General features: G+C 35.6%; 1 protein-coding gene across 1 annotated transcript in view; it reads right to left on the bottom strand.

The window, feature by feature from the left end:
• Positions 1-9,277: 9,277 nt before the first annotated feature.
• LOC107160214 (zinc finger protein 708-like) overlaps positions 9,278-25,963 on the bottom strand; it is an 18,391-nt gene continuing 1,705 nt past the window's right edge. Inside the window, exons 2-5 of the mRNA XM_015506869.2 lie at positions 22,552-22,701; positions 15,923-16,049; positions 11,568-11,687; positions 9,278-10,561 (exon numbers count right to left, since the gene is read on the bottom strand). Of these exons, the coding sequence (XP_015362355.2) occupies positions 10,329-10,561; positions 11,568-11,687; positions 15,923-16,049; positions 22,552-22,701 (630 nt within the window). The 3' untranslated portion in view covers positions 9,278-10,328. The remainder of the gene's footprint in view (positions 10,562-11,567; positions 11,688-15,922; positions 16,050-22,551; positions 22,702-25,963) is intronic.

The raw sequence follows: 25,963 nt of genomic DNA on the forward strand, positions 1-25,963 counted from the left end.
TATAACTCTCTTCTCATCCAGCACTGGTATGGACCCTTACTGGCTCTTGCTTAAACTGTTGGAGACTAAAAATAAATCAAAAACAACTTCTCTCTGACTTCTTGACTTCAACCCTTATCATCAAAACAATCATTATTTTTATCATTAAGGAAAATTAACTGAGCCATGCAGAATGGTGCATGCCCATGATCCCAGCAACTTGGGAGGCTAAGGCAGGAGGATCCTGAGCTCAAAGATAGCCTCAGAAACTTAGTAAGGACTAAGTAGCCAAGTGATACCCTGTCTCTAAATAAAGTATATATTTAAAAAAGGGGGCCGGCCTGGAGATGTGGCTCAGTGGTTAAGCAGCCCTGGTGCCAAAAACAAATAAATAAATAATAAGCAGAACTGACCACTGAAATTCCTTCTAAGAAGCTTTCAAACTCTCACATTCTAGTAATTAGTAGAGGTTGCAAAATGTTAGCCCAGGATCATGAGAAATATGTGCTTCTGAATGTATTACATGGTATGAGAATGAGGCTTAAATTCTTTCATGGATGATGACTATAGCATGTTCCTTTTGGAGAGAACAAGGGCCTCCACTGGCTCCTCATTATGTCGAGGGACTGATACCTCATCCCTCAGATCATGGTGGCATTGTGGCAGGGGTGGAGGGTTACCTTGCATTGTCAGATGAAATCAGGTTCAATCCTGGGAGTTAGGCACACACCAGACTGCATTGGTTACACAGGAGCCATTCTTAAGGACAATTTGGAATACAAACATATACTATGGAAACATGGTTCAACTTCCTTCCTGATTGGACATTTTAGCATTATAATGAAGTAGAATTGACTTCCTAGTCACTGGTATTTTCTCTTGAGGTTATTTGTGAAACAGGTTCATCTTAAACTTATTAAACACATCTCAACTTCTTGGGTCATAGTCTCATGGGAAATCATGTTTTCCATTAGGAGAGGGTGAAGGTGTGTCTTCTATTCTTAGGCTCCAAGGTGCTAACCATGCAACATGGGCACAAACAGAATATGGTGCATGAGTAATTGGAGAGATGTTCTCTTCTACACAAGTGGAGCACTATCATGACAGTCAGTCTCTCAACAAAGATGGCAACTCGCAACTAACAGAAAGGTATTACAAAAACAGTATATCAACTGGGAAACTGCTGGAGAAGGCAGAGGCTCATGCCCTGGAGGGGTGAGGTGGGATGAGACTGCATCACGCTACTCAGAACACTTTGCAATTTAAAACTCATGTGTTGCTCATTCTGGAATTTTCTATAGCTTACAGAAAGGGAAACCACAGATAAGAGAAAATATAGTAGTCAAACTGCTGTAAAACAAATAGCAAGAGGCAATTCCGTGAGTGGTCAGAGAGAAACAGTTGATCAGGAACAAGACAGAATTAGTGGGTTTCCCTAGAGAATCCAAGAAGCTGGAAGGCAATGGGAGGACATAATGGAACTTGTTTCTTTTTAACAATCAATAATTTTATACCTTGCAAAACTGTGCTTCAAAAGATAAGGGGAGATTTGTACAAGGAAAAGTGGTGATTAAACAACTCTTCAAGAAATGCCAATAGAGCCATCAAGGTTAAAGGAAATGAAAAAAGACAGAACCTTGAGCCCACGTGAAATAATGAGAAAAAGTGGTAGATATAGCTCAGTAGCTCAATATGGTGGCTTACTATAGCCAGTGCCATGGAGTATGTAGTTTCTAACTCTTTACTCTTTGTTTTAAAAATATAAGTGTAAAAAATTGTACTCTATATGTGTAATAAGAATTGCAATGCATTCCATTGTGGTGTATTTGAAAATATAAAATTATTTTCTTTAAAGATAAATGAGTGCAAAAGAAACACTTAGAACACAAAAATAACATTTAGAACATAAAAATAACAGTAGGACCAAACAAACATTGATGCTGAATGACTATAAGACTCCATTTTCATTGCTATCAGAAAATACCTAAGGCTGAGTAGTTTGTGATTAGAAAGTCATTTAGGTCCGAATTTTAGAGTCTGGGAGGCCAAGATAAAGGGACGCCATCCACTTGGCTTTGGGGGAGTACCCACTTTGCTCTATTCCAGCATGGTGGATGTCATCAGATTGGGGACAAGTGGAAGTGGAAAAAATCATATGGACCAATATGAGCCATAGAGCAGAGAGGGGCAGTCTTGATTTTTCATAACAAATCATTTTCTCAAAAAGTCATTCCAAGAGACTAGCGTCCATTCCTCCTGAAGTTGGTGTCCCCAATGACTAAATTAACACCAAATAGACAGCACATATGAAAGGTTCCCCTGCCTCAGTGCTACCCTGTTCTCTGGACCTCCTCATGGGACGAGAGCGCCCGTGCACTTCTCTGCAGACCCCAAGCTCTCATTACTGGGAAACCCACAAGGTCCTGCAGGAGGGTCTGATTCCCTGAGTGATGTTATGATGGAAGAGTCAAGTCCTGCTTTATCTTGGTCTTTGTGTCTTGGGGTCACATTTATCTGTGCATGCTAATGACACGAAAAATGGAATTTTGGAAAAAAATCTGAAAGTGACCAGGGCAGGATGGGTTTCAACTGTCCTGAATGTTCCTCTAAGCAAAATTGAGTTTACACACTTCCATTATTAGATATTGCAAAAGGGTGTTTTTTGTGCGTGTGTGTGATTAAAACAGAATGGACTAATACATAAAAATATTCTTCCAAATTCTTGTGAATTATGTTCACAAGCCTATAATTTGGAACCATGAATTGGAAATTACCAGCACATTAATTTGATTTTTAAAAATATTTAATGTACTTCCTTTTGATCATGGTCCCTTATTTGACATTTACCAACTTAAAGAAAGTTCTTACTCATGTGTGATTCCATTCTATAAAATGAGGTTTTGAACATAGAATCTCATTTCCTTCCAAAGATTTCAAAATGTACAATTACTCAAACAATAATTGTTCTATGAGTTATGAAGATGACAAAAGCAAGATAGTCAATATTAAAACTTATTAATTCCCTGGTAATAAGTATACAAATTAGTAGTGTTTAAAATCTCTACATGACATACCATATGTAAGTTGTGTCCCATGAAGTTATTAAATTTAAAAAAGGAAAAAGTAAAACTGACATTCCCTAAAAAATAATTGACTCATTTCAGCAGGATCTCAAAGAAGCAAACATCTTTAGAAGACAATATCCTCATTTCACCTTACATAACACGGTCCTCTGGGCTCTTTAGGACTGTCGGAGTGAATGTCTCCTCTGAATCTACTGGGAAACCTCACTAGTAGACCAAATCTCCTCCTCCCATGCCCTTTTTAAAACCCACACTAACTCTGCATCTGAGGACACAGAGGTACTTAGCCATCTGAATAAGCTGAGCAGAGCACAAAAACTCCTAGGTTTTATGGAAAGGATGTGTTTAAATCCTGTCTCTGCAGATTTGTAATTTTAATGTCTATAGAAAGGCAAGAAGGTCCCACTGGAGAGCACAGAACTGTAGCTTCCCCAGTGGGACATGTCATCTGTCTCTCAATTTTACTGTCTTTTCTGATGGATAACAGGAATCCGAGAGAGCTGGGCTCCAAACTCTTAAAGTTTCCTGGACACATCTGGAAAATGATCTGGATTGAGGTCATTTTTTCATCATGTTGATGAGGAAACTTAAATTTCTTCAATTCTGATTCTAAAATCAAATTAGTCCAAACCTGTCCCACAATTCATAATGCCTCTACTTTGGTGTGACGTACTCCTGGCACCCCCATAGTTGCCCTGAAAGTTCTCTGACTACAGTGTGTGATGGGCCCCTCTTCCCTAGTTTGCACATGGAGCACCCCTTTCCAGAGGTAGTGATGGTTCAGTATCTCATCCTTTCCAAAGTGACAGTTCTGTGGCTCAAGCTCTGAGTGAAATATTAAAATTACTCTAATATAAAATGCAAAATAGAAAAGTAGTGGAAGAGCTGTAGTCACATGTTGTAGAAATCACAGGCAGATGGAATCTAGTCAGAGCCAAGGCAGCGTCTGAGCTGGAGTCCACTCTAAGGAACCTACATGATCAACTCCACCTTCTCTGAGAGAAACAATGCAAAAGTAGGCTCAGTCTCCTGGGTACTGTATATGAATATATATAAAAGCACTAAAGCCCTATATGAAGATGTAGCCCTGTTATCTGGAGTCAAAAGAAAGGACAGTCATTTCAAGCAGACCCACTTATGTTCCAGTTGTAGAAATCAGAAGATAGTTCTTGATCACTGCCATTATCAACATGTGAAGGATTAATACAGGAATGATAATGAAACACTTGTTTTCTAGAGGTAATTGGCAACTTGGACCAAATGGAAATATTTAAAATAAAAACTAATATCCACAGACAGAAATTCCACATGGATGGGCTGAGGGAGGTTGGAAAACTGAAGAAGAAAGTCACAATAATTGCCAAAGAAGGAGACCTCCAAAGCCACATGAGAGGGAAACTTAAAATAGAAAAAGAGTGAAAGTCATTGAACAAGTATTTCAGCATACACAAAGTTAAGCAAGACACATCAAGGGCAGAGGAAAAGTATCCCCACATTCAGCCCCCATCCTGGACTAGCCACATGAAAGTTTTGTGCCTTTGGAGACTTGGGCTCTGCCTTACTCCCTGGCATGGCATGGTGCATTGATTACCAAGGTGCCACCTGGAATACTGTCCCTCATATGCACTCACCTCCTGGGAGGCTTCGGGAATGAGCCATGGCAGAGGGTTGGCCAGTACTGCCAACTTCGTGGAGCTAAGAAGAGCTCTTTGGAGAGGTGGAGAATTGCAGACACACACCTTTGTTGTAATGTGGACTTGCTGTGTAACTAGGTGCTGTTGAATCCAATCTCTTTGTCTAAATTGCCCTGATTTTTAATAAAGAGAAAAATAATTTTATCTCTAGTTGTGAGGATTAGGCCACAATACACTGAACAATTGGGTTCCAACCAGCTACAGAAGGTTCTCTGTTGAGGTGAGCATGGTGGCACCTGCCTGTAATCTCAGCAGCTTGGAAGACTGAGGAAGGAGGATCATGAGTTCAGAGCCGGCCTCAGTGAAAGAGATTTACTAAGCAGCTCAGTGAGATCCTTTCGCTACATAAAATAGGGCTAGGGATGTGGCTCAGGGGTTGAATGTCCCCGAGTTCAATCTTCTTCATCGTCCCCCCCACCCCAGAAAAAAAGAAGAATGTCTGGGGAGTGAATCTCAGGATTTGGATTTATAAAAGCTTTCATGAAGGTTCTAAAGTGTAGAACTAGTGTAGAATAAGTGTTATGGGCCAAGCTCTGGAGTGGATGTGCATGCATTTGAATCCAGGCTTTTATATATATATATATATATATATATATATATATATTATAGATTTGATGTTGATCTATTGATGTAATATTCCCGACACAAGGTATGTATGTGCTTTAGTTAAAGTCTGAAATAGTAGATATATATTTTAAATAATCTGCAGAAACATATTGAAAAATAACTGTCATAAGAAAATCATGCATGTGAAGCTAGATCATTTCATGACTCTTTAGAACATGTAGATCTATAAGGCAAGATAGTAAGAGAAACAATGAAAGTGAAACATTCATGAACTTGGGATGCCGTTTAAAAATCTGAGGTGAATGTTGGTCTTGAATCTGACTTCCATAACAAGACTCCTACAGCACAAGAATTAAAAATCAAGAATCAATAAGTGTGGGGCTTGGGATGTGGCTCAAGCGGTAGCGCGCTCGCCTGGCATGCGTGCGGCCCGGGTTCGATCCTCAGCACCACATACAAACAAAGATTTTGTGTCCGCCAAAAACTAAAAATTAAATATTAAAAAAATTCTCTCTCTCACTCTCTCTTTTTTAAAAAAAAGAATCAATAAGTGGGATAGATTCAACCTAAAAAGCTGCTTCTCAGCAAAAGAAACAATAATGTGAAGAGAGAACCTACAGATTTTATACAAATCTTTACCACACATACCTCAGATAAAGCACTAATCTCTAGGGTATATAAAGAACTCAAAACTTAACACAACAACAACAAAAACCCGATTAACAAATGGGCTAAGTAACTGAACAGACACTTCACAGAAGAAATATAATTCATTAACAAATATATGAAAAAACATTCCATCCATCTAGCAATTAGGAAGATGTAAATCAAAATTACTTTAAGATTTTATCTCACTTCAGGCAGAATGGCAATCATCAATAATACAGGCAACAATAAATGTTGGTGAGGATGTGGGGGGAAAAAACACTCACACATTGCTCATGAGACTGACTGCAAATTTGTGTAACCACCATGGAAAGCAGTATTGAGACTCCTTGCAAAACCAGAATGGAACCACCATTTGACCCAGCTATCCCTCTCCTCGGACTATACCCAAAGAACTTAAAAACAGAATACTACAGAAACACAGCCACACCAAGGTTTACAGCAGCACAATTCACAACAGCTAAACCATAGAACCAACCTAGGTGTCCTTCAACAGATGAATGGATAAATAAAATGTAATTGTATATATATTCCCCCCACCAATCGAATATTACTTAAATTTAAAGATGAATGAAACTATGGCATTTGGAGGTAAATGGATGGAGCTGTAGAATATCATGCTAAGTAAAATAAGCCAACACACACACTCACTCACAAAGGCCAAATGTTTTCTCTCATAAAGTGGATGATAATTCACAATAGGGGGTGGGGAAGAATAGTTACTTTAGACTAAATAGAGAGGAGTGCAGGGAAGGGATAGGGGATAGGAAGGATAGTAGAATGAAACAGACATTACATATAATATATAATATATATGGATGCTAAACCACTCAACAAGGGAGGGGGAGAGAATAGAAATTCAGTGGATTAGACAAAGTTGGAATGAAGTGAAGAAAAGGGAAATAGGAATAGAAATGACATTAGAATGAATTAGACACAACTTCTCTGTATTTATATATAAATACACCACCAGTGAAGGTCCACACCATGTACACCTCAAGAATGGAATGCTAACTAAAATAAGTTTTACTCCATGAATAGTGTCAAAATTTGCTCTACTGTCATGTATACCTAAAAAGAGTAAGAAATTTTAAAAATGATAAGGGAAAATTTGTATACAGAGAAGGATTGTGAGTTAAAAACTCTTCAATAAATGCTAATGTCATTAAGGTTAAATAAAAGTATAAAAGAGTACCCTGAGCCCATACAAAATAACAAACATTGGTAAATAGAGTTGCCCAAGTCAGTCTGTGCAACTCTCTATTATCAAAAAAATTTTGGTTTGCAACTCTTTTCTATGTTTTACAAAGCAGCACAAGAGAAATACTAACAAGTTGAGCAGAGAGGAAATATTACTTAGCAGTGTTATGAATACTATTAATAGTGCCGTGTGCACTCAAAGAAAGCATTCTCAATTTCCTCCCCCATGCAACAAAAAATCATGCAGTTGAAAGATACTATAGTTACCGATTAGATAACACATACATGTGATTGTTACATTAAGTATGTGGGCAGCTGCTCAACTTGGCAGGTCAGATCCAATAGATAAGAAAGACAATCTCTTCACACAAGACAGTGTTTCTTTGAGTAATATTATGAAAGCAAGAAAGAAAGCAAAAGAAACAGACAGAGGCAACTGTATTGCCAGACTGGGACTCCCAAGTACATAGGTTCAGTGTTCCAGTTTTCCTAAACAGGTTTTCAGGGTCCTGACTGGGAAGTGCTGGGCAGAGCATCCTCTCCACAGGTGAGAGTCTGAAGTCTTGTTCTAACTTCTGTTTAAAGTGGAACTGAATAAATACAAGTCAGAATGAAGCTTTCTTTGTTCTAACAGCTTGCATGACCTAGTGATCCCATGAAAAACACTACATCCTTCCAAGAACAGGTGAGATCCCAGAAGGAGGGACTGACAGCCTTGAGATGACTAAGTAAATTGGGGTTCCAATGAGTGAGCCACCGAGCCAGATGCAATGAGAAATCAGCATTCATTAGCTGTTTCATCAAGGATATGCAGACATCATGAAGGCACATGGAAAGGGAAGATCTTCAGTATTTTCCTTAGACCTCTAGTACTGAATCTTCCCTCCGGGCCTTATAGTTAAAACTCTCATATGTAAACTGAAGCCAGTTTTCTGTGTAAAACAACATGGAGTAAAAGAACCATGAAACCTATAGATTTACCCTTTGGAATAAAACATATTGTGAATATTATTCTCCTAGAATTAATCATTATATTTCAATATTTATTTTCCCTAATAATGTTAAATGAAATGTTTGTGGGTGGTGTTTTGTTGAACCTAAGGGCTCACATATGAAGAGAATATTGTGTTTTTACTTTTTCAACAGGACTTGTAGATTAGGGTCTAGAGGTTTATTTCAATCAAAATTGTGTTTCTCTCTCTGTGGTGTCATGGGCTCTTGGAGCTTTAAGATCTGAGGAGGGACAGGGTTAGTTTCTAGTATCTTATAATTACTGGGTTGCAGAGGGGTCTGGGAGACCAGGATAATACTATCTATCATATAATCCAATAAGTATAGCAAATATTATATTGTAAGTTATTAAATAGAATGAAAAAGTTCTAGAAAATCAAAATATAGAATGAAATAAAAAATGTGGGGGCATAAATGCTCCTATAGTGTGTCTTTTTCTTTTACAGTCATCATTTTACATGTATCTGGTTACACTTTTCTAGTGGGTATCCAAGACTAAAGACGTGGTCCTATATTGGTAGGTTTTTCCTACAGTTGAGGTCATTCTAGTCTCCTCAGTGATGAACGTCATGGAATTCATGAGGAACTGCATGGTTTCTTCAGTCCAAGAGGCAGGATGGGCCTGTAGACCACGTGGTTTCCTCAGGAAACATTGAGAATATTTCCCCATTCAGCAACCCTCTTTTTACCTGAATATGCAAATTGGCTCCTAGTCTCTTGGGTCTTTCTCCTCTCCCTGACTGGGAGCTTGTGCAACTCTCCAGAGTTGTAGACCCCTTAGGGAGTACTGCAACTTTGTAAGGTGAAATGTTAAAGTTGTCATTCAAACTAGGGATATCTGGGCATTATTTTAGTATCCCTAGGTCCTTCCTATAACTGTTGGAATTTTTTCATAATTTCAAAGGTAATTTACATAAATAATATTCCCCAAATAAAACTTGATTAAACATGAAATAATTAATGGAGGTGTTATAGCATTTTTTACCCAATAGAATATTTTACTATTGCATCGCTCCATTAGCAAAGTGAATAGTGGGAAGTATGTGACCTAATAACATCATTAAATGCATGACATGGTTAACATTAAAAATTCACAATTTTTATTTAGTAACAAATTACATATATATGTAATGCAAATATAAGTAAAAATGCTCTATACAACAGGCATGGTGGTCCATGCCAGTGACCCTTGAGGAACTACAGAAGGCGTTTTTCAAGTTCAAAGCCAGGCTCCATAACTTACTGAGGCCCTAACCAACTTAGCAGACCATATCTCTAAATAAAAATGATGAAAAAAAATCTGGGGATGCAGTTTACTGATTAAGTGCCCCTAAGTTCAAAACTAAAAATTAAAAATTTAAAGCTTCATATAATCTTAAGACATTTCTGAAATAATCAACTATGAGAATTATGTTTTCTCCAATTGTGAGAAATGAGAATATTTAGTAATTGTTGATTTATAGTAAAATTATATCCATTTAGGGAGGCACTATTCTATATTTGTATTTCATTATTTCTACAATATCAGCTAAAGTTGTTAAGAAAATTTTCAGCAAATATCAAAAGAAATTACCCATTTTCTACATTTAAATGATTTTTTCCCTCCTAGGTCCCAAATACTTCAAGAGATGGGCTATACATAAGACACTTACAGTTGTTGTATTTGTCAAGGTGTTTTGTAAATATTTTGCTGTTATCTAAGGTACATACTTTGGACAAATGCTACTCCACATTTGCTACAGGTATGGGATCAGAAATTGAAAAATGTCTGAAATTTTTCCACATGTCCTCTCACTCGTATGAATTCTGAGGTCCTGAGTAGGGTGTGAATAACTGTTGGAGACTCTGACACCTATTTTACACTTGTATAATTTCTGTGCTATCATATCTCTGGTGTTAAATAGTGTTGAACTACTGTGAAATAAGGGTTGATTCATCCTTAAAGACACTGATTCAATGTTTTCACTTGTAAAAGTTCTCTCCAGAATAAAATCTATAATGTTTAGTAAGATGTGATCTTCAATTTTAAAAGCTTTGCCATTCTTCACATTTATAAGACTTCTCTCTAGTATGGGTTCTCTGGTGTCAAGTTCGTGATGATTGTTGATTAAAATCTTTGCCACATTCTCTACATTTGTACGGCTTCTCTCCAGTGACTTGGATTTTTTAAGGCTTCACAAACTTGTTTACATATGTGGGGCATCTCTAGAGGGTGTGTGCACTGGTGACAAATAAGATTGGAGCTTTTATTAGAAGTTTTGTCACATTCTTTGCATTTGCATGGCGTATCTCCTGTATGAACACTGTGATGTTGAGTAAAGTTCTTGAGTATGTTGCATTCTTCACATTGGTAGGTCTTCTCTGCAGAATAAATTTTTTGATGTTGAGTAAGAGTTGAAAAATTTTTTAAGGCTTTGCAACACTTTTTACATTTACAGGCCTTTTCTTCAGCAAAAATGCTCTGATGCTTAAGAAATTGTAACCTTTCACTAAAAGTTTTTCTGCATTCTTTAAATTTAGTTTATCACTGTCATCGTATCTACTGTGTTTAGAATTTGTTGAGCAAGCCAATGCTTTGATATATTCTTTAAACTTATAAGGCTCCCTTTCTCCATAAATTCTCTTGTATTGAGCAAGCTCTTCTCTGTGATTAAGAGCCCTTTCACATACTTTACACTTGCAAGTTTTGCCTTGACTATGAATATTTGGATGAGTAATAGTTTTTGAGAACTGAAGCAAGACTTTCCCACATTTTTCATCATGGTAATTTTCCTTTAGAAAATGACTAGGAGTTTCTCTATATTCATAATTTTTATCACCAATGTAAATATACTGGTAATTACTCAGGGTACATACATGGCTAATGGTGTTACTTATAGCACTTTCCAGAAATCTGTATCATAATTGTCATTGAGCAATAGTGGGGAAGTAGAAACCTTTCTACAATTCTTAACATTGTCCATTTGTGTGCAAGGAGAAATTACTGTTTTGTTGCAGAAAAAATGGCCATTTTGTAAAGAAACTCTCAAAAGTATCACTTTTAGAAATGTGTCTTTCAGTTTCAAGTATCTTTTCTGTGCAAATATTTGACTGGAAGTTTAACTCAGTGCTACATTTATAATTGGCTAAGTTAAAAACTTATGCATGGACCAGATTTCTTTTCAAATTTTCCACATTTCCTTTTGTAAAATGGCTGTGGATATATTCTTAAAGACATACACAGCTCCTCAAAAGTAAGTGGAATAGATTGATTTTTTTTCAGATATTAATTTTTTCTGGTGTCTTGTGACCATAAATTTTTTATCATAAATAGGGACTACTAATTGGTTTTGTCCATTATAATACAATTTTTGAACTTTACTCTCACCTATATTTTCCCATTGTTTTCTTAGTGGTAAATAATCTAGGGCCGACTTTCCATATCTTCCCTCTCCTTCTTTTATTCTTTGCTCTGGTGAAATTTCTTGAGGACGATGAGAAGTCATGGCTGAAATAAATAAAAATAACAATCATTTTACTTGCTGTACTGGGCTGATTATATTTTGCAAACATAGGAATTTACAGCAATAAAGGAACATCAGCATGGGAGTGGATTATTAAATCCAAGTCCATCGTTACTGCAGAAATATATAAATCAAATAAAAATGTACAAAGAAAATTACTTTGAAAACTTTCCAAATCATCTTAGTGTTCATAGTATCCAAGATGAGTACCTTACTATGGAGAGTTATATTGTAGAAGAAGACAAATTGTGTTATAAGCCTTTCCTCCTTCACAATATATTTCTTCTGTTTCATTAAAAAAAAATAAGAAACATGTGAATATTTGGGGATTGTTCAAAAAGGGGTTCCTGCTTACCAACAGAAAAAAAATGGCAAAATCAACTGTAAGAAAAAGTTATGAATTACTCAAGGGGAATATTAAATAATCATTTAAAAGAAGTTTAATGAACTAAACCAACACACAATAACCAACACACAGAATAAAATTTGGTAAAGAATTGTTAATAAGCAGAAAACGTGTGTTTAAAGACTTTGTTTAGAAAATGTCTGAAAGAGTCAGGGGTGGTTTTACATAGCAACATAGGAGGCTGAGCCAGAAGAGCCAGAAGATCAAAATTTCAAGGCAGTCAAAGTAAAAAATGCAAAGTGGTAAAGTGCCCTTAAGTTCTCTTTCCAGTACTAATAAAAACATCTAATAATTTAGGAAAAATAAAACATCCAAGCAGCTCAATTATCTCCAAGTTGTAAAGACTCAAAGCAGGTTTTTAATCCAAGTTTTAAAACTCAGAATATTGAGAGCATCCAAGAGAAAAAAATGGGTCACCTAGAAATGTGTAACTATATAATTGTGAAATCCTTAGTCAAAACTTCACAACACAGAAAGGAATTCGGGGCTATTTTCAAGGGATGAAAGAATAAAATTATCAATGAAGACATTATATTCACAACTGCTATCTTTCAAAAGAGAAGGAAAATAAAGACTTTAAAGATATAAAATTGAACAGACTATTCATCAACATTAGATCTGTTCTCCACAAAGTACTAAAGGTAATCCTTCATACTAAAATGTAAGTGTGCACAACAACACAAGTCATATGAAATTCTAAACATTTCTTGGCACAAACAACTCTATTTTATTGTAATGATGGGTCAAAAAACAAGTAATTTTGCAATAGAATTTGAAAGACAAAAGCATAAAAACAAAACTGTTAATAGACATATATACCTGTAACAATAATATAGTTTTGAAAAGCCACAAATATATTAATTTTTAATAAAGTGAAGTAAAGTTGACACTCATACAAAGTATAAGTAGGAGATGCTTCATTTTTAGATTTTTTTGTTGTTGGCAAATGCAAGATTACAAAATCTGATCAAAACAAACCTTGGCTATCTGAATTAATCTAAAAATTACAACTGAAGGTAGTCCACAGGATACTCTAAGTCTAAGGACACACACATACTGAAAGAAAAAGAATATAAGAATGACACATACAAAAGTGACTGAACAAAAACTGGGCTGTCTAAATGATAGTACACAAAACATATTTCAAGACAGTTACAGGACATAGAAGATATTTTAAATTTTAAAAAACCTTTGAAAAGAGGCAAAAATTGAGAGAAGGAACCTTTTCCTAGGATTAAGAGTAAATACATTGGCAATGTACATCCTACTTCCCAAACACACAAAGAAAACATTGAGAGAGTTGAATGAAAACAAAGAATCACTGTCATCCTAGGAGACATCAATCCCCACTTACTGAAAAGGGAAATACAGTGAAGCAAAATGGTAATTGCAAAGCATAAGACTTTGAAAATATTTTGAAAAATATTGTAGACTAATAGAATCCCTGTTCTTAATTGCAAGTGGGATATTATGTTGGATAGACCAATTTTATGTATTAATACAAAGGTAAATAAATATTTAAGTGATAGTTATTTTGTAACCAACATGGAATAAAAATTTGAAGTGAAAAGTGATAAGGATGTTCAAAAATCCCTAAATATGTGTCAGTTGATTGAACACTCTTGGGCATGCTGTTGTCCAAGAATTGAACGATAAAATTAAAAGATGCTTACACTACTTAAAGTTAACCACAGGCTCCAGGTAATATTTGTCAAATTCCCATTGTTAATTTTTTTTTTTTTTTTTGCAGAGAAATCTATCATTTAAATTGTATGAATATCCCACAAAATACAAATATAATTGGAAGAATATTTCCCTGCTAAAAAATATACTAAAAGTTACAGCATTCAATTGTAAATGCAGGCATGGTGTTAGGTACATGGAGTTCTGAGTGAGTGTGGTAATAAGCCCTCACATCAATAGCAAATTAAAAACATTGCACACCAGTGTTGTTACCCTATTATACAACAGAGCCATCATGGGGGATGCAAACCAAATATTCCTTCAAAAGAATGGATGAGACAATTTGGAATATAGAAACTATAGAACTTTGAAGTCAAAGATTTATTCTAATTATATATTTTACAAAATGTATGTATACTAGGTTAACTGAAATATGTCACAGAAAAAATATCGCAGAATTCTACGAATATGACATCTCTAAACTAAAAAAAAAGCTTTCTGAACAAAAGAGAATGGTTTTGTGATGGGGAGACAGAAATAAGCCCTTGCTTCTTAGGAATTGATATTTTTTTGAGATGTAAAGTTTTTAGATTTACATTGCATAACAATTTGAATTAATGTTACTGAACTGTATATTTAAAATTTTGGAGACAGTAACTTTTATTTTGTGGTTTTGATTACAATAAAAATTAAAAGATAAAGAGATTTGCAACATTTCTCAAGCTACATTTAAAATAATGTGGTTTTCATCCTATAAATAAGAACAAACTCATCAATATACAAATGATGGGCATGCATGTAATCTCAGCTACTAGGAAGTCTGAGGCAGGAGAATTGCAATTTCAAGACATCCTCAATAATGCAGTGAGAACCTCTCTCCAACTATGAATGAAAAGGAGCTTGGGGTGTAGTTCAGCATTAGAGTATCACTGCCATCAATCCCCATTACACTTACACATAGACAACTTCAATTTCTACGTACATGGGCAGAATGAAAACTCAATCAAGATAAAATACAAAAGTCATAGACAAAAGGGGCTTAATATTTATACAAGCAAAAGCACATATAACATTATTGGCAATATCAACCAGGGTCATGCATATCGTAATTTGTGAAGCAATTAACTGATATGAGGAAACCCAGTCTGTAACACGGAACCTACTGGACACAATGAAAAAATAAAGAAAAAAAATTAACCATCCAAATTGTAAATATCCACAGATGTATTATTTTACAAATCCTCTTATTCAACTACAACTTACAGCATCTCTCAAAAGAACAGTCTTTGCTATCTTGACATTCATTCCACGGCAGATAATTTCACAGAAAATCCATTACACATATTCAGAAAGAACTCTGATAAGGAAATTTTCGTGAAAAAAAAAATGTACAAATAAGATCAGAGAAACTGACTTATGATAGTAATGTATTACAATGGGTTGACTTAGAGGTCTCCAGAAATGTGCAAAAATTTCCTGTAAATAATGGAAGAGAGGCTGGAGTTGTAGACTAGTGGTAGAGCACTTGCCTAGCACATATAAGGCCCTGGGTTCAATCCTCAGCACCACATATGAATAAATGGGAAATTCATTAACAACTAAAAAATATTTTAAAAAATTATGGAAGAGCTGTCAGATAATATTGACACAAGGCAAGGGGAGTGTTTTGTTGTTAATTTGCATGTATGGAGACAATATTGGAGGAAAAGCCGGAGACTAGATAATTTTGAAGCACAAAACACAGGACAGGTTCTTCTATGATAACAAGAGAAAGAAATCAAAGCTTCTCAAAAATCTTTTCTTCTGGATAACTTCTCAATCAACCTTTTTGAATTTAGGCTTCCTCCTCTACCTCAACCATGTCCTCAAATGAAAATTTGACATCACTGCATTCCTCTAAGTCAACCATATGTCAAGTGAAGGATGTATATCATGCCAACAAAGGAAAACATTAAGGATGAAAAGAAACATCATTAACATTTTCTTGTCAGCACCAAGAACTACTCCATCTTTTTTACGGAAAGCATGAATCTGAATCTCATTCTTATGGTGAAGTTCCCAAAAGATATACTTCAAGGGAAGAAAATTAAATAATGATAAATAGGAATTTTGAAGGAAAGTTATGCTCACCCACAAAGACCAGGTTGCTGTAGGTCTCCAACATCACTTCTCTATATAAATTCTGCTGAGCAGGATCCAGGCATTCCCATTCCTCCTCAGAGAAATCAATGGCCACATCCCCGAATGTCAATGGCTCCTGAAATAAAAATTGTTACATCAATAGAACTTGGACCAAACCATTATTCAGTTTTTAACTTGAAATAAGAGTTAGTAGAATTGACTGTCATGTAGGAGAGTGACTTTAATTATGTAATAAGATACTTTCCATTATCTAATTAAGAGAAAAATACATAAGTCCAAAAACAGTATATATACTCCATATCAGAGTGAAGTGAAGGATATATACCATAATCCAAGCACTGAATAAAAGTCCAACTCCTAACTCTTCTGCCATCAGTGAATGTGAAATTTGGCGGACATTCCAGATGCAAATCAGACTTGTCAAAGATATTCTCATAAGGTGATTGTGCCCAAGGGAGACAAAAAGAGTGGTAAAAAGGCTTTTGAAAACAGTCTGGTTGCTATTCTCTCTGCTTTGTATCCATGAGATAGATTGAGCTCCCCAATACAATTAGTTTCAAGTATGATCCATGACACATTCCCAATGTGTAAAATATTCATAAAATATTAACGTTTAGAGACATGTAAAGTGACACTTCCACCTCGTGAAAAGACAAACTTGAAATATTTCAAGTTCTATAAGCAGTTCAATGAGTGAATCAATTTGGTACAAAAGAATGAACAATGGGTTATAGAAGACTTCAAGGAGGAGATTAAAAAATTCTTAGAGGTAAACAAGAACATAGACACAACATATCAAAATCTCTTGGACACTATGAAAGCAGTACTAAGAGGAAACTTCATTGCATGGAGTTCATTCCTTAAAAGAAGAAAAAGTCAATAATTGATCTCATACTTCATCTCAAAGCCCTAGAAGAACAAATCAACAGCAAAAGCAGTAGAAGGCAAGAAATAATTAAAATTAGAACTGAAATTGAACTAAAAGAAACAATTAAACCTTGAAAAAAAGTTGGTTCTCTGACAGAACCTTAGCTATGCTAATGAAGAAAAGGAGAGAGAAAATTCAAATTACCAGCATACATGATGAAAAAGGCAATATCACAACAGACACTACAGAAATAGAGAGGATAATTAGAAATTATCTTGAAAATGTATACCCCAATAAAATAGAAGACATTGAAGGCATCAACAAATTTCTTAAGTCACATGATATTCCCAGATTGAATCAGGAAACATACACAATTTAAACAGACTAATATTAAATGATGAAATAGAAGATGCCATCAGAAGCTCACCAACCAAGGAAAGCCCAGGACCAGATGGATACACAGCCAAGTTCAATAGGACCTTTAAAGAAGAACTACAAAAACACCAATGCTCTTCAATTTATTTAAGGAAATAGAGAAAGAAGCAGCACTTCCAAACTCCTTCTAATGAGGCCAATATCACCCTGATCCCAAAACCAGGCAGGGACAAAGGAAAGAAAGAAAACTTCAGGCCAATATCTCTAATGAACATTGATGCAAAAATTCTGAATAAAAATCTGGCAAATTGAATACAAAAACATATTAAAAAGGTCGTACACCAAGATCAAGTGGAGTTTGTCCCAGGGATACAGGGTTGGTTCAACATATGGAAATCAATAAAGGTAATTCATCACATCAATAGACTTAAAAATAAGAATCATATGATCATCTCAAGAGACACAGAAAAACCATTTGACAAAATACAGCACCCTTTCATGTTCAAAACATTAGAAAAACTAGAGATAACAGGAACATATCTCAACATCATGAAGGCTATCTACACTAAGCCTCAGGCCAACATCATTCAAATGAGAAAAATTAAAGGCATTCCCTCTAAAAACTGGAACAAGACAGGTATGCCCTCTTTCACCATTTCTATTCAACATACTTCTTGAAACAGCGGCCAGAGCAAGTAGACAAAAGAAGTTAAAGGAGTAACTACAGGAAAAGAACTTAAATTAGCACTATTTGCTGACAATACGATTCTATACCTAGAAGACCCCAAAAGCACCACCAGAAAACTTCTAGAACTAAAAAATGAATTCAGCAAGGCAGCAGGATATAAAATCAACACCCATTAAACAAAGGCATTTCTGTATATCAGTTACAAAGCCTCGAGAAGGAAATGAGAAAAACTACCCCATTTACAGTAACTTCAAAACAAAAAAAATTAGATACTTGGGAATCAACAAAAGAGGTGAAAGATCTATACAATGAAACCTACAGAACCCTAAAAAAAGAAATCAAAGACAACCTTAGAAGATGGAAAGATCTACCTTACTCTTGCATAGGCAATATTAATATTATCAAAATGACCACATTACCAAAAGCACTATACAGATTTAATGCAATTCTGATCAAAATCCCAAGGACATTTCTCATAGAAAAAGTAAAAGCAATCATGAAAATCATCTGGAAAAATAAGAGACCCAGAATAGCTAAAGCAATTCTAAGCAGGAAGAGTGAAGCAGGTAGTATCACTATACCAGACCTTAAACTACAGAGAAATAGAAACAAAAACAGCATGGTATTGGCACCAAAACAGGCTGGTAGATTGACCAATGATACAGAATAGAGGACACAGAGACTAACCCACAAAATCACAATTATCTTATATGAGACAAAGGTGCCAAGAACATGCATTGGAGAAAAGATAGCCTCTTCAACAAATGATGCTGGGAAAACTGGAAATTCATTTGCCCCCCCCCCCAAAAAAAAAAAAAATGAAATTAAACCCCTATCTCTCACCATGCACAAAACTCAACTCAAAGTGGATCAAGGACCTAGGATTTAAACCAGAGACTCTGCATCTAATAGAAGAAAAAGTAGGCCCTAATCTTCATCATGTGGGGCTAGGCCCCAACTTCCTTAATAAGATGCCTATAGCACAAGAATTAAAACCAAGAATCAATAAATGGGATGGATTCAAACTAAAAAGTTTCTTCTCAGCAAGAAAAAGAAAAAAAATCTGAGGTGAACAGAGAGCCTACATTCTGGGAGCAAATTTTTATCCCTCATGCATCAGATAGAGAACTAATGTCAAGGGTATATAAATAACACAGAATGCTAAGCAACAAAAAAAAACAAAAACAAAAAACAAAAAAAAACAGATAATCCAGTCAAGGAATGGGCCAAAGACCTGAACAGACACTTCTCAGAAAAGGACATAGAATCAATCAAAAAATATATGGAAAAATGTTCATCATCTCTTGCAATTAGAGAAATGCAAACCAAAACCACTCTAAGATATCATCTCATTCCAATCATAATGGCAGCAATTTTGAAGACCAACAACAAGTGTTGCTGAGGATGTGGGGGAAAAGGTACACTCATACACTTCTGGTGCGATTGCAAGTTGGTGCAGCCAATATGGAAAGCAGTATTGGAAATCTGGAAATGAAACCACCATTTGACCGAGCTATTCCTCTTCTCGGACTATTCTCAAAGGACTCGAAAACAGCATACTACAGGGACACAGCCACGTCAATGTTTATAGCAGCACAATTCAGAATAGCAAACTGTGGAGCCAACCCAGATGCCCTTCGGTGGATGAATGGATAAAAAATATGTGGCATTTATACACAATGGAATTTTACTCAGCAATAATAAAATCATGGCAATTGCATGTAAATGGATGGTATTGGAGAAGTGAAGTTAGTCAATCCCAAAAAACAAATGCTGAATGGTTTTTCTTATATAAGGAAGCTGAATATAGTGGGGTAGGGAGGGGGAGCATGGGAGGAATAGATGAATTCTACATCTATTAGAGGGGTGGAACGGGAGGGGAAGTAGGTAGGGGATTAGCAGTGATAGTTGAATGTGATGACATCATTATCCAAAGTACATGTATGAAGACACAAATTGGTCCCAACATCCCTTATATACAACCAGAGATATGAAAAATTGTGCTGTATACATGTAATAAGAATTGTAATGCATTCCACTGTCATTGTTTTAAATCAAAATATAAAAATAAAAAACACACTTCAGCCTGTGTGAGGATCAAGGACAAATCCTTTCAACCACTCAACAAGACATTGAACTGCATTGTTTTTTTAGTTCTCAGCTGCAGGAAGAGCAGGAACATATGTGAATTTCAATACCTGATACCCACTGGGATATATTTGGGTGAAATACAAGAGACAGAACATCGATGGTAGGTAAGGTGCAGAAAATCTGGGAGGCAGAAAAAAGTTATCATGAAAGCAATAGACATTCTCAAGCTCAGCAGATAGTACCTGTGATGACAAAAGTCAATCCCAGCCTAATTCTTGCCTACATTAACACAGACCCTCACTTCATGCATAAGGAATACTGGTTATCAGCAATTTAAGAGGTATTTAACCAAATTTAATATCCTACACAATGTATTTTTGCAATGCACATTTTCAATAAAAGTCACACAATTTTTACTTCAATATTGAGTTATTTAATTTTTTTTGCATTTGTTATGATTTTAGAGTCAGCTGGGTAATTTTTACAAAATGACTTTTGGATTTTGGCCTCATTATATTGAATCTGCAGACCCACTGTGGAATATTGTGGTTTTAACAAAATCAAACTTTTGATCATTGAATATTAACTGTTTTCCCAATTTGTTTCCATTTTTTTTGCATTTTACTTTCCCCTTTATTTTTACTTTGCAGTGAACAGTTCTTTTGTTATTACTTTCATTTTAAATTATTTTTCCTATATTTGTGAATGGATTTATGCCTCAATTTTAACACTGCCCATTGCTAGTGTGTATAAATTACATGACTTAATGTTGACCATTTAACCCATAACATTATTGAACTAATTTAGGTCTTATGTTTCATTAGTGCATGGAAATTGCTTAAAAATATTATAGAAATAAGAATATCATCTGCATATGCTATTTGACTTTTGATGTATAAAATGCTATTCAGTATTCTTAGAACAATATTTAGATGTCAGGAAACCACACATTTTTTTTTCCTTTTTCTAAAACTAAATTGTCAAACACTTAGGTTCTCACCATTAAATATGAAAACAGTTCACAGCTGCCCTTTAGTGGATTGAAAAAGAATTGTCCTCTGGTCTTAATTGGCCATAGGTTTTACAATAAATTACATAAGTATGTAATCTGCCAAAAGCTTTTCTCTATCAAAATGATTTTTGGAAACTTACATATTGTCCCTCTTGGTCATGAAGTCCAATCTTTATTTTTGTTGTTATTCTCAGTTTTCTAGGGGTTTGAATATCTGGGTCAACATCTATAGGAAGATGGTCTGCAATTTCCATTCTTTTGTTGTGTTATTTGGTATTTCTGGCCTTACAGAAAGAATTAGTCCATTTTTTTCTTCTATTTTTAGATGAAATCATGAATTATTCTTACTGATCTCTTATTACATGATTGCCAGAAATCGCCTGTGAAGGCACCTTTTTTTTTAAAAAATGTGATTACTGTTTGGTTTTTTTTGGTGGGTTGATTTTTGGAGCTGGATTTTTGCCAGGTTGGCCTCACATTCCTTAGCCCAAATCCTCCTCCCACTGTAGCCTCACAGGTTGCCAGGACTAGTGGCGTATGCTACCATGATCAGCTTTTCAGATGCTCATAAAAATATTTGCAATTAAGTTAAATGTTAATTTGTAGGTCTACTTTATATTTCTTCACATCTGGGTCTGCTAAAGTATTCTATTGATTCCTGAAGTAATTTTCAAAGTTGATGATTATCTTGCAATTTAACCATATGTTGTTGTTTTCCAGGCTTCAGACTTTCTTGGCAATTATGATGAGAAAGCACAATGTGGGGAAATGAGAACCTGGCATTTTGTGAATTGAACAATGTCTCAGGATGCCCTGTGCAGGACAGAGAGTGTGCACACATAATCCTGTGAGATAAATGAAGCAGAGAAGCTAAAGTAAATTATAATTTTAGTTAGCCTAATTAATATTCTTGAGTAGGTTTTATATGTCTTGAAACACTTGTTTAATTTTTAGGGCAGAATCTAAGTATTTTACCATATTTAAATTAGGTAATTAAAGGTTTGGTTTTTTTTTTATTTTTGGTGAGCTGTATAAATTTCATATATTTTGGATGCTGAGCTTTTATCAGACATACGGCTAGCAACGATTTTCTTTTACCCACAGTCTACTTTTACATTTCATTGATTGATTCCTTTGCTGCACAGAAGCATTTTTAGCTTTATATAGTCTCACCTATCTATTTTTCCTTGCACATTCTCAAGAGGTTCTATTTAAAACCATTGCCAATGTGAATGAAAAAAATTCTTCTCATTTTCTTCTAGAATTTTTATGATTTCAGGTTATATCACAATGAACTATAACCACATGCTTGTGGGCTATTCTCAAAATGTTGGTAGGTAACACATACTGCAGAAGATATGCAGAAAAGGAAACACTTTGACATCCTTGCCAGAAATATAAATTTGAATAGATATTTAAAAAACTATAAGGGTTATTTTTCAAAAAACTAAAACTAGAGATGCCATATGACCCAGACATTTTGTTGAGAATATGCCTGTATTTTTCAAGGTTCTTCAGAAAATGAGAATAAAATACATAAAAATGGATGTGTGTATAGAAGGGAGCTTATTATATTTACTCACATAACCATGGGAGGAATAGTCACCAAATGTTTGCCTGTAGGATGGCAACACTGGGAAACTGGTAACAGCTTGGTCCAAGATGCTGGAAGCTTCATAATGTGAGGAATCAAATGAAGCAGCTGTGGTGCAGGACAGAGGATTTAAAAGACCCTGGTAGATGAAAAAACAAATAACCCAATCAAGAAATGGGCCAAGGACCTGAAAAGACACTTCTCAGAAGATATACAATCAGTAAATATATGGAAAAATGCTCATCATCTCGAGCAATCAGAGAAACACAAATAAGAAGTACTTTAAGATATTATCTCACTCCAGTCAGAATGGCAGCTATCATGAAGACACACAATAAGTGTTGGCGAGGATGTGGGGAAAAGGTACACTCATACACTCCTGGTGGAATGCAAATTGGTGCAGCCAATATGGAAAGCAGTATGGAGATTCCTTGGAAATCTGGGAATGGAACCACCATTTGACCCAGCTATCCCACTCCTCAGTCTATACCCAAAGGACTTAAAAACAGCATACTTCAGGGACACAGCCACATCAATGTTTATAGCAGCACAATTCACAATAGCTTAACTGTGGAGCCAACCTAGATGTCCTTCAATAAATGAATGGATAAAAAAAATGTGGCATTTGTACACAATGGAATATTACTCAGCAATAAAAGAGAATAAAATCATGGCATCTGCAGGTAAAAGGATGGCATTGGAGAAGATAATGCTAAGTGAAGTTAGCCAATCCCAAAGAAACAGATGCCAAATATTTTCTCTGATATAAGGAAACTGACTATACTGGGGTAGGGAGGGGGAGCATGGGAGGAATAGATAAATTCTATTTAGGGCAGAGGGGTGGGAAGGGAGAGGGCAGGGATTAGCAAGGATGGTGGAATGTGATGGACATCATTATCTATCTTACATGTATGAAGACATGAATTGGTGTCAACCTACTTTACAGAGATATGAAAAATTGTGCTGTACATGTGTAGTAAGAATTGTAATACATTCCGCTGCCGTATATTTTTTATAAATTGAAATTTTTTTAATTTTTGAAATGAAAAGTTGGCTCTTTGAAAAAAATAAATATACTTGATAAACCCTTATCCATGCTAATGTAGAGAAAAACTCAAATTACTAAAATCCATGATGAGAAAGGAAATATCACCATGAACACTAGAGAAATACAGAAGATAATTAGAAATTATTTTGAAAATTTGTACTCCAATAAAACAGAAAATACTGAAGACATCAATAAATGTCTACAATCATATAATTTAACCAAACGGAGTGAGGATGATATACACAAGTTAAACAGAACATTTTCAAGCAATGAAATAGAAGACACCATCAAAAGCCTACCAATAGGGAAAAAAAAATGCCCAGGACTCAATGGATACAAGACCGTTAAAGAAGAACTAACACCAATACTCATGAAATTATTTCATGAAATAGAAAATGAGGGAGCACTTCAAAACTCATTCTATGAGGCCAAAATCACCTTATTCTAAAATCAGACAAAGACACATCAAAGAAAGAAGACTTCAGACCAATATCTCTAAAAAACAGATGCAAAAATTCAGAATAAAATTCCGGCAAATCAAATACAAAAACATATCAAAAAGATTGTGAACCATGATCAAGTGGGATTCATCCCCAGGATGCAAGGTTGGTTCAACATATGGAAATCAATAAAATGAATAAAAATCATATGATCATCTCAATAGATGCAGAAAAGCATTTGACAAAATACAGCACCCCTTCATGTTTAAAACACTAGAAAAACTAGGGATAACAGGAACTTACCTCAACATTGTAAAGGCTATCTATGCTAAGCCCCAAGCCAACATCATTCTAAATGGAGAAAAACTGAAGGCATTCCCTCTAAAATCTGAATAAAACAGGGATGCCCTCTCTCTCACCACTTCTAGTAAACATAGTTCTTGAAACACTGCCCAGAGCAATTCGATGAATGAAATTACAGGAATAAGTAGAGGAAAAGAAGAACTTAAACTAGGACTATTTGCTGATGATATGATTCTGTACCTACAAGACCCAAAAAAACTCCATGAGAAAACTTCTAGAACTAGAATTCAGCAAAGTACCAGGATATAAAATCAACACCCATAAATCAAAGGCATTTCTGTATATCAGTGACAAATCCTCTGAGAAGTAGATGAGGAAAACTACCCCATTCATAATATCCTCAAGGAAAAGATACCTGGGAATCAACAAAAGAGGTAAAGGATCCATACAATGAAAACTATGGAACACTAAAGAGAAATCAAAGACCTTAGAAGATAGAAAGATCTACCTTACTCTTGCATAGGCAGAACTAATACTATCAATATGACCTTACTATCAAAAGCAGTATACAGATTTAATGCAATTCTGAAATAGAAAAAGCAATCATGAAATTCATCTGGAAAAATAAGAGACCCAGAAGAGCCAAAGCAATCCTTAGCAGGAATAGTGAAGCAGGTGGTATCTTTATACCAGATCTTAAACTATACCACGGAGCAATAGAAACAAAAACAGCATGGTATTGGCACCAAAACAGGCTGGTAGACCAATGGTACAGAACAGAGGACACAGAGACCAACCGACAAAATTACAACTATCTTATATTAGACAAAGGTGCCAAAAACATGCACTGGAGAAAGGATAGCATCTTCAACAAATGGTGCTGGGAGAACTGGAAATCCATATGCAACAAAATGAAAATGAACCCCTATCTCTCACCATGCACAAAAGTTAACTCAAAATGGATCAAGGACCTAGGAATTAAGGCAGAGACTCTGCATGTTACAGAAGCAAAAGTAGGCCCTAATCTTCACCATGTGGGATTAGGCCACAACTTCCCTAATAAGACTTGTATAGCACAAGAATTAAAACCAAGAATCAATAAATGGGATGGATTCAAACTAAAAAGTTTTTTATCAAAAAAAAAAAAAAAAGAGAGCCTACATCCAGGAGCAAATCTTGACCCCTCCCACATCAGATAGAGTGCCGCAGTCTGGATGGGCACAAAATAACCGAGCCACCACAAAGCCTTGTAGATTCAAACAGCAACTCTTTATTCCCGAACTCTCACCGGCAGTCTACACGCACATTCTGGGAACACACTGCCTCTACCGGCTCCGGGCACCAATTCTCTCAGAACCCCAGGAGAACTCAACAGGAACTCCAAAGAGCAGGCGCCTGAGGCAGCAGGATATGCCCTAAACCGCCCTATTCCCAGCAGGATCCACCCTAAACCCAGAGCCACCCTAATCCCTGAGCAGGGTCACCTTTCAACCCAAAAATGCCATGCGTCATTCCTACTTGGCTATGGCTCTCAGCAATAGAGCACTAATCTCTAGGGTCTATAAAGAACTCAAAGATCTTAACACCAAAAAAAAAAAAAAAAAAAAAAG

Source organism: Marmota marmota, unplaced genomic scaffold (assembly GCF_001458135.2).
Source record: "Marmota marmota marmota unplaced genomic scaffold, marMar, whole genome shotgun sequence".
In the NCBI taxonomy this organism is placed as follows: domain Eukaryota; kingdom Metazoa; phylum Chordata; class Mammalia; order Rodentia; family Sciuridae; genus Marmota; species Marmota marmota.